The sequence below is a fragment of the Gymnoscopelus microlampas genome, assembly GCF_963454915.1.
Source record: "Gymnoscopelus microlampas genome assembly, chromosome: 10".
In the NCBI taxonomy this organism is placed as follows: domain Eukaryota; kingdom Metazoa; phylum Chordata; class Actinopteri; order Myctophiformes; family Myctophidae; genus Gymnoscopelus; species Gymnoscopelus microlampas.
Genome location: NC_139947.1, coordinates 13,802,516 through 13,812,405, shown reverse-complemented (window position 1 = coordinate 13,812,405; position 9,890 = coordinate 13,802,516). Strand labels below are relative to the sequence as shown.

The 9,890-nt window shown below is 40.7% G+C and overlaps 1 protein-coding gene across 1 annotated transcript in view; it reads right to left on the bottom strand.

The window, feature by feature from the left end:
- Positions 1 to 763: 763 nt before the first annotated feature.
- tnnc1a (troponin C type 1a (slow)) overlaps positions 764 to 9,890 on the bottom strand; it is a 10,772-nt gene continuing 1,645 nt past the window's right edge. Inside the window, exons 2-6 of the mRNA XM_084068095.1 lie at positions 8,715 to 8,745; positions 7,602 to 7,748; positions 3,349 to 3,463; positions 1,872 to 2,008; positions 764 to 1,460 (exon numbers count right to left, since the gene is read on the bottom strand). Coding sequence (XP_083924221.1) covers positions 1,429 to 1,460; positions 1,872 to 2,008; positions 3,349 to 3,463; positions 7,602 to 7,748; positions 8,715 to 8,745 — 462 coding nt within the window. The 3' untranslated portion in view covers positions 764 to 1,428. The remainder of the gene's footprint in view (positions 1,461 to 1,871; positions 2,009 to 3,348; positions 3,464 to 7,601; positions 7,749 to 8,714; positions 8,746 to 9,890) is intronic.

The following is a 9,890-nucleotide window of genomic DNA, read 5'->3' as shown; positions in this document are numbered from 1 at the left end:
GTGGTGGTGCCAAGAGTACAAGACCATAGAAATACACAAGTACAAAATATACGTCCAGTGTGTGTGTGTGTGTGTGTGTGTGTGTGTGTGTGTGTGTGTGTGTGTGTGTGTGTGTGTGTGTGTGTGTGTGTGTGTGTGTGTGTGTGTGTGTGTGTGTGTGTGTGTGTGTGTGTGTGCGTGCGTGCGTGCGTGCGTGCGTGTGTGTGTGTGTGTGTGTTCTCAATGATTCTACAGCAGTAAATTAAAGGAATAGTTCACCTAAAAAATGACTTAATTTCTATCAATTACACACCCCATGAAGCCTTGAATTGATGGAGATTTTTTGTTTTTTGACGCATTCCAGAGCCAATAATTTCATGACCGGGTGTATTTCCGGTAGGAGACTCAAAGGAGTCTCTTTCTGAGTCTCCTACCGGATACATTAGCATATTTCTGCCGGTAATCAAATTATTGGCTTAGGAATGCGACAAAAACAAAAACAAACTCAATGAATTCAATGCTTTATGGGGTGTCTAATTGATAGCAAATAAGTATTTTTTGGGGTGAACTACTCCTTAAAGTCGAGATACAAAATACTAGCATTGCAGCAAAGCTCTGATGGTACAGGACTAATCAAATCAAATCTACTGTAGATATGAAACAGAGTTTTCAGCTGCTGTGAGAATCATTCATCTCTACCAACAATGAATATTTATTAGGAGATTAAAAAAAGAAATCACAATGATCAAACGGAATGAAAAACAAACCACTGCTTTGACAAGTGTAATTTGTTTATTATGTGAGTGCACATTCCAGTCAAACTTTTGATGTAGAAATCCAGCGTAATGCTTTCCAGGGATAATAGCAGGGAATTAAAAGTCCTGAGGGTATCTTGAACAAACATACCATTCGTACATATTGGACGCAATACATTGCTTAATTGTATGACCACTAGAATACCAGAGCTTGGTGTGAAACTACGTTGACTTGTGGACATGCTAGTCTCTCTACACACACAAACATATATTCTGCCAGCCGAACAACATCAGCTTCTTGATAAGAAGATTTGTAAACTCTGTGGCACTTCAAAGATAATATTTACCATAATTTAAAGCACAAAATAGATCTTTCAAGTAGCCAAACTGATGTAATATGTGACTGGGTACTGAAAATAAGTAATATGGTTACATTTACACAAACTCAGTATGCATGGCCACCAAAAGTAGTTACAAACTGTATTTACAACAATGCAAGATATGGTAGAAAAATACATAAGGGGTCAAGGCATTCAGCTAAATCTTGCAAAGTCGTTCCACGGTTTTGTCAGTAGCATCCAACATCATCAGCCACTGGTTCTCCATAGATGTCCATGGAGTCAATGATAAATACAAAAATATTATTATGGGGTTCGAAGGGGGGGGGGGGGGATCTGTCTTCTCTTATTCATGATTACTCCACTCCTTTCATGAACTCCAAGAACTCTGAAGGGGGGAAAAAAACAGGAAGTGATTAGCTAATAGTTACTGAGAATTGAACTTTGAATAGCAATGAAAAGCGCCCACATCAAACAAAAATCTCATTCTGTGTATTGGAATAGTCCACTTTTACTTGTAACAGAGTATTTCTACATTGTGGTATTGATACTTTTACTTAAGTAAAGAAATTGAGTACTTTTCCCACCACTGCCAAGGGCAGAGAGCAGAGAGACATGAGAGATGAGACAGGGGTCGGATTGGAACCTGCATCCTCACACTCACAACCATGCGGCGTGCTGAGCCACCAGAATCCCCACCATTGAAACGTTTGATCATGGCATGAATTCAAGTACCCACACGGGTACGTAGTAAAGCATAATGTTTTTTTGTATTTCGTGTGTGTTTTAATTGACTCACCATCGTAGTCGATTTTGCCGTCGTTGTTTTTGTCCCCGTCCTTCATCAGCTCCTCGATGTCGTCCTCTGTGATGGCTTCTCCGGTTGATTCCAGCATCACTTTGAGCTCGTCCAGGTCGATATAGCCGTCTGCGTTCCTGTAAGAACGACCAAAAGAGTTCATGTAACCTTCATGTAGGCTACCGACCACACCATGTACACGTAGGCTACCGACCACACCATGTACATACATGTACCGACCACACCATGTTCATGTACCGACCACACCATGTACATGTACCGAACACACGTTTAACATACAGTTGTGTTCATGTGTTACCTACTAATGTACCTACTAATACACATTTAAAGGGATAGTTCACAGGAAAAAAAAGTTTTTCTATCGATTAGTCACCCCATAGAGACTTGAATTCATGGATATTTTTTAGGCTTAGAGGAATGTGACAAAAACTAAAAAGTATTCAGGAATTCAAGTCTCCATGGGGTGACTAATCAATAGAAAAAAATGTCATTTTGGGGGTGAACTATCCCTTTAACTATCCCTTTAAATCCCTTTAACCACTTAAACCCTATATAATACGTAGTTGACCGGAGTAGCTGACCGCCCCCAGAATAAAGGCCAATACATAACTCCTTCCGACATCGGAAAATCTTCCGGTTCGGAAAGGCTTTCCGAACTATTAATAGTTCGGCGAGAGTCAGGGCATCTGGAGGTGCACAGGTTCCGAGGAGATGTTCTGGGACCGCCTTTCCGAAACTTGGAATGAAGTCAACTTGTAGTTATATCACCTCCCTTTCCGAAGAAAGCTGGGAAGGGGTATGTGTTGTGCTTAAGGACCCTATAGGGTTCAAGTGGTTAACATAAGCAAAGAGTTGTGTTCATGTGCTCCTGTACCTACAGTAACACACCTTTAACCTACTAAGAGCACAGCGATGGGGAGGGGGAAGCTTAGTGTTAATAGCTTTTAGATCAAAGGGGTAAAGCCCTGCTGTAAAACATGATCACATTAGCGTGTGTGTGTGTGTGTGTGTGTGTGTGTGTGTGTGTGTGTGTGTGTGTGTGTGTGTGTGTGTGTGTGTGTGTGTGTGTGTGTGTGTGTGTGTGTGTGTGTGTGTGTGTGTGTGTGTATGTGTGTGTGTGTGTGTGTGTGTGTGTTTGTTTGTGTGTGTGTGTTTTAACTCCACTATTAGCAGATGTTGTGGGCAACAAAACAGTTCAACTTCCGTCTCCATGGTGCAGCAGAAAGGGCAGCGATTGGGTTTGAGCATACAGATAGATGAAACATTTTGGAACTCACTTGTCAGGCAAACACAAAGTATGGAGCGCACACCTGTGTTGATGAGGTGCTGGCCACGGCAGATAATAATGTTGAAAAGGATGAGGCCGCACAACTCTTAGCCACGATGCAGAAAGTTTAATGAAATGAAACCAACGTTTCGACAAATACAGTCTTCCTCAGGGTTTTTGGGAACTCACTTGTCAAACATGCGGAACAGATCTGCCAGTTCTTCCTCTGTCTTCCCTTTGCTGTCGTCCTTCATACATCTTACCATCATGACCAGGAACTCGTCAAAGTCCACCGTGCCGCTCCCTGTGCACAGTGGTGGAAAAAGTACTTAACCCATTTAAATGGTTTTCTGAAAAACTATTGTTGCTATATCAGTGGTGCTCAAACTTTTTCATGTCAAGGACCCCCAAAATGATATGTATTTGGCCGCAGACCCCCATCTCAAAATATTTTGTTCCAGGGACCCCCAGAAGCAAAGATTTGAGTTAGTAATGTTTGCTTTAAAAGAATATATTATTCAAAGATTTGCAAAAATGTTCAAGATTTTTCATAGTGCGGCACTCTGTGCCATGCTATTAGCTTGTACATCTGCTATTTTTCAATAGCCAAAGAAATCTAAAATGTTAGAGATGCAAACTTGTATATCTGCTATTTTTGACTAGCCAAAGTATAAAATATGGATAAAGTGGTTACACAGATGCGTTCCCGGTTTGAATGGGTTAAGTAAAAGTATCAATACTGCAATGTAACACTCTGTTACAAGTAAAAGCCCGGTAATCAAAATGTACTTAAGTGAAAGTACAAAAGTATTGGCATCAAAATACACTTAAGGGTAGGGCAAGTGATTTTTTTTTGTTAAAAAAGGTTAAAGTACTATATTCTGATATTAATCATTGCTACAGAGCGTTTGTTCGGTCACAGGGGTCTCTCCAGCTCTTTAGTAAACAGAATATAGTACATTTTAAGGTATAGAGACACACGGCCGGAAGCGGAAGGCCTACAAATTCACGCCCACTTTTGAGATAGCGCCGCTACTCGAGGTCCGTTAGAACGATGAACTGCAGCTGCCAATGCAATCCCTATGAGAGGATATGAGAGTTAGCCTACTTTTAAAATATTCCTACATTAACTGGAGACGATATTGATTTAAATAAAAATATGTTTCCAAATGTATGGAGTGTCTTTGTCAACATATCTTCTTGTTTTCTTAATAGTTGATGTGTTTCACATTTAATTTTCCACTTTAACGAGTTACCCATAATGTTAACACAGCAGAGGCGAGACGGCAGACAGACAAGTTGTCGCATTTCAGTGACATCACTGTCTTTAAGAGTGCCGAGCGGCGACCAGTAGCGTACCCACTGTAGAGGCAGGACAGGCGGTCGCCTGCCCAACTAAGATCTCGCCTCCCCTAAAAAAAACAAAGAACCCGTCTCAATGCGTGCTTAATGTCCTCAAAGTCACGCATCCAACAAGCTTAGAACGGAGCAGCTTGGACTTTCTGTTCCAGAGATAATGACCAAAACATCTTGATAACGGCCACTTTTGCCAGTTTTCTGGGTATTGAAAACCTCAAGGGATGCGTCCGTGACGTATATACCAATGCGACCACTTAAACTCTAGATCTCCGATGCTAGCGGTTTTGACATACTGATGGAGTATATTATAGTATATTGTGGGTAGTATATCGAGATGGCAGGTATGGGACATTAAAAAGGATAAATTAAACAAATGGGACAGTTTATTAGAACACAAAAAAAATCGCTACAGCCTCAGTAGTTAACCAGTGAAATGACGGTATTTTACAATGCCTCTCATAGAGATTGCATTGACAGCTGCAGTCCATCGTTCTAACGGACCTCGAGTAGCGGCGCTGTCTCAAAAGTGGGTGTGAATTTGTAGGACTTCCGCTTCCGGCCGTGTGTCTCATGGGTGACACATTTTAAGCCAATCAGGAGAGGGCACTAAAAATGCATTTTCTGTTTATTAAAGAGCTGGAAAGACATGGGAGACTCCTCTTACTGAACAAACACTCTATAGCAATGGGTACCATCAGAATATAGAGCTATTTAACACTTATTGTAACCAAAGTAAATCACTTACCCTACCTTTAAAGTACCAAAAGTACACGGTTCACAAGGTATCATACAGTATGTATCAAATTTAAAAATCACAACGCGTCACATCGCGACGTGTTGAGAGCTTGTAGATCGGCTATTGTCAAATAGCCAAAATAATAAGTTTAAATAGGGTTGAAGTGGTTAATGTAGTGGTTTGTGATAATTATTCAAATCTACAAAGTAACTAGTAACTGAAGTTTTCAAATAATTGTAGCGGAGAAAAAAGTGCAATATTTGCCTCTGAGATGTAGTGGAGACCACTTCCTGTACACATACAATGCCACACTCTTACGACAACACAGCTTCCTCAGCCAAAGCACATTTGTATCTAGAGAAAGTGCTTTCTTTCTTTTTTTAAGATTCTTTTGTTGCCATTTTAAGATGTATTTAGATAGGAGAGTGTTGAGAGATGGGACACCTAATGGCCACGGACAAGGGTAACACATGAGACATGAGAGGAGATGGATTGAAACTAGGCTGTTCGGGCCTCACATAACAGCATAATAACACCACTTGTCGGGTGGAAACCGTCTATGTCCAAAATGGTTACTTTTCAGGAAATGGAAAAAAAAGAACCTGACTTCTACTGGATCCAATACAGTTATTGGGTTACATGTCGCCTTTCCGACATTAACTAACCCTATACCTAACCCTAAACCTAACCCTAACCGCACGCGGAAGCCACTAGTCGGAGTAGTGAGATGTCGGAATGCAGACATTACCCCCAGTTATTGTAGTCACAAGCTCTTGTTAATACTTTGTATTGGTTAAATCTATCTATAAATGCACAGAATCTGTGTGTGTGTGTGTGTGTGTGTGCGTGTCCGTGTATGTCCCCCACATTTTGTAGAGAACCGACAGACCGATCGACTTCAAACTTGCCATGTGTATTGACGGTTCCATGTCTGTCCATCTGTCTGTCTGAGTCCCTTTTATGCTCATTTATGGAAACCTCTCTTTTTTTCCCTCTAATAATTTAGAGCAGCCAATAATTTTTTTACCGCCTTTTCTCCCCAATTTAGTTGTTATGCCTATTAATTCCTCTCCACACACATTTCTGTGTGCTGCCACTGCTGGCTCACGTGCCAGTGAGGAGCCTCCACTGGGAAGACACTGTGCCTCTGTCTGTAACGCCCCAGCCCATGTAGTGCCAAATATCTATATAAAGGGCCAATAGTATTCATATAGAGCAGTGGTGGTCAACCCCTTTAATGTCAAGGACCCCCAGATTGACACTTATATAGCCTGCGGACCCCCATTTGAAAAGATATGCCAGGGACCCCCATAAGAGAAGATTTTTACGGCTCTATAGCAGTGATTCTCAACCATTTTAATTTCAAGAACCCCCTGTTTGACATGCATTAGGCTACGGACCCCCATTTAATGGCATTTCTATCTCTGGGACCCCAATTTATATTGTAAAATTGTTACAATTGTATTGTAAATGTTAATTTAACTCTGAGTCACGGGTCCATTTGGTTCCATTTGTACACTCTCAGAGTGACAGACTCATAATGGTCTATTTGGTTCCTAATCTATCATTTAGCTGGGGTCCCCCTGGTACCCCCCCAAGGACCTCACTTTGAGAACCAATGGTATATAGGCGCGACAAAGCCGGATGCACAGTGGTGGATTCAAACATCAGGTGCTTTACCTCTGCGCCACCCGAGTGTTCATGCCCATATATGGAGATCCCTGATGTCATCAATATGAAGTCACAGCACTGACGTCATAGAAAGGCCTCCAAGTACTCATAAAGGGTACAGTGAGTACTCTGACAAAGGGTACAACGGGTAATCTGACAACGGTTACAACGAGTATTGCAGACTGTAACCAGAAAGGCATGCGTTCCCAACGGGCATCGTTCACAACGAGAATCAGCCTAGTATTTATAAAACTCACAAAAAAGATTTAACCACTTCCAACCTGACCTCCTCAATTTTAGGAGAGCGCTCCTACCGGCAGTGCTTCCGGTAGGAGACACAAAGAGTCTCCTTTGTGTCTCCTAACGGAACCGCTGCCAACCGGTCCGCTGGTCATCAAAATTATTGGCTTAGGAATGCGACAAAAACAAAAATATATCCATGAATTCAAGTCTCCATGGGGTGACTAATCGATAGCAAAAAAGTCATTTTGGGGGTGAACTATCCCTTTAAGATTTATGTTTGAACTTCAGAGGCGGTGTCATCTTGAACACGTTGAACTTTGCTTAACATTAAGTGTTTTTCAATAGTTCTAGAGACTTAATCTTGATCATCATTTAGGAGGATCGTTATCCCTAATCGTTTCCTGTGTTTGCGTTCTGTTGTTTTTTTAATTACCATCTTCATCCACCTCGTCAATCATCTCCTGGAGCTCCTCGGGTGTGGGGTTCTGACCCAGCATCCTCATCACCTTCCCTAGCTCCTTGGTGCTGATGCAGCCATCGTCTGCATCCTGCACGAAGATTTCAAAGGCGGCCTTGAATTCTGCAAGGAAAAAAAGAAAGAAAAAGAGAGACAGAGACACAGCAGGCATGAGTCACTAGAAAGGATGAACACTTTCAATTTTAGATTTCTTTGGCTATAAAAAAAATATCAGATCTACAAGCTCATAGCGCGGCACTCAGTGCCGCGCTATGAGCTTGTAGATCTGCTATTTTTGAAAAATTGTGAAAATCTGTGCAAAGTTTTGAATATATATTTTATAAAGCGAACATTTGTAAATCTTTGCTTTTGGAGGTCCCTGGAACAAAATATTTTACAAATGTTCGCTTTAAAAAATATATACAGTATTCCAAGATTGGCACAAATTTTCACGATTTAAAAAAAAATAGCAGATCTACAAGCTCATAGCGCAGCACTCGGTGCCGCGCTATGTAACTTTTATTTTGGCCAATCTGTATGGTAGAATATGTTAATTCAATACAACTTATACAATTGGGGGGGTTGTATTTTGTCTCCTATACTCTTCTATTGAGACATTTAGATCGTGTCAAAGGTCATGTCTCACCTAGACACAGGATCTGACACAAGATTAAATGTATCCCCTGAGCAAGCAGGCAGGCTCTACTAGCGCAATGGTAAAAATGTCAGGAATTGCCAGGAAACCGTGTTCGAATCCGGTGTATAAGAGGAAAGTTACATGGTGCAGCTTTAATAACTGTTGTGGTTAATAAATGAAATAACACAGCAGTTTCACACTTGAATTAAGAAATCCTTTTCTACATTTAGCTATATGCTTCGATAGCACGATTACAAAAAAAACATTGTTCCGTAGGCCTATTCAGGGTGCATTTCGCCTTTCCGACGTGTCGCCTTTCCGACGTTAACGAACCCTATACCTAACCCTAACCCTAACCGCACGCGGAAGCCACTAGTCGGAGTGGCGAGATGTCGGAATGGAAGGAGCACCCCGCCTATTCAACGTCTAAAATGTGAGTATTTTCTACGCACCATTTTTCTGCTCCTCTGTAAGCTGCTCAACCTGTAAAGAGTGAAAACATTTTCAAGAGTAAATACATTTATATTGTACCTTCTGATGTGCCATATGTATAATACATGGTCTAATATCTGCTCATTCAGTCAGTGGTGTAAGAAGTATTCACAATTTTCATTAGAAGAAATAAGTAAGTAAAAGTTCGGTATTTGAAATTTACTTGAGTAAAAGCATAAAAGTATTGGCATCAAAATACCTAAAGTACTAAAAGTACTCATTATGCAGAATGTCTAATTTCACAGGTTTTCAAATTTCAAAAATCTTTTGAAAATAGCCGATATACAAGCTCACAACGTGACGCATTGAGACGCATTGTGAGCTTGAAATTTTAAATAGGGCTGAAGTTGTTGATGCATGTTTTGAAACAATAATCAATACGATCAATACACGCACACGATACTTATAAATAAAGATAGAGAAATAAAGAAGAGAGAGAGGGTATCTTTAAGTGTGGGAATCAAGTATAAAGTGCTGAAATGAAGCCACTCCACTGGTATTGTTTTAGTAACACTTAAAGGAGCAAACCTATGTTCATATAGTTTCTAAAGCTCATTATAAGACTGTATCATTTCTGTCTACTCACTCTGTATCTCAGGATTGGGCTGTGGACAGTTCCTGAAACCTGCCTACCAGTGACATCATCAGTAGGCACCACGTTTGGTCATTTCAAACAAGATTTCAAAACCTTTTTTAAAAAAAGAACAATGGCTTCTATTTCAGCATGCTAACTATCCAGGATGAGAAAAGATGTAGTTTCTATTAGCTTGGAATCCCCATCAATGATGTCATTGGTAGGCAGGTTTCTGAATGGTCCACAGCCCAGCCCATCAATGAGACAAAGAGCTGGTGGCTACTTATAATGAGCATTAGTGAGGACCACTGTATCTGAAGATATATGCTTGAAATTGGATGAAGTGCGTCTTTAAGCCTACTTAATACTTTGTATCGTACGCCAGTATCCGTCACTGCTGTTGGTCCGTGTAAAGTAAAATAACTGATTTCAAGTTGTTTTTCAATAAACAATGCTACCAAAATATGAATTAGGCTTTAGGCCGCAAAGGTTCTATTTTGGGGTCGTGGTGCTTGGCCTTCCTTGACACAACATAGAAACTATACATCAAATGTCTGGGACA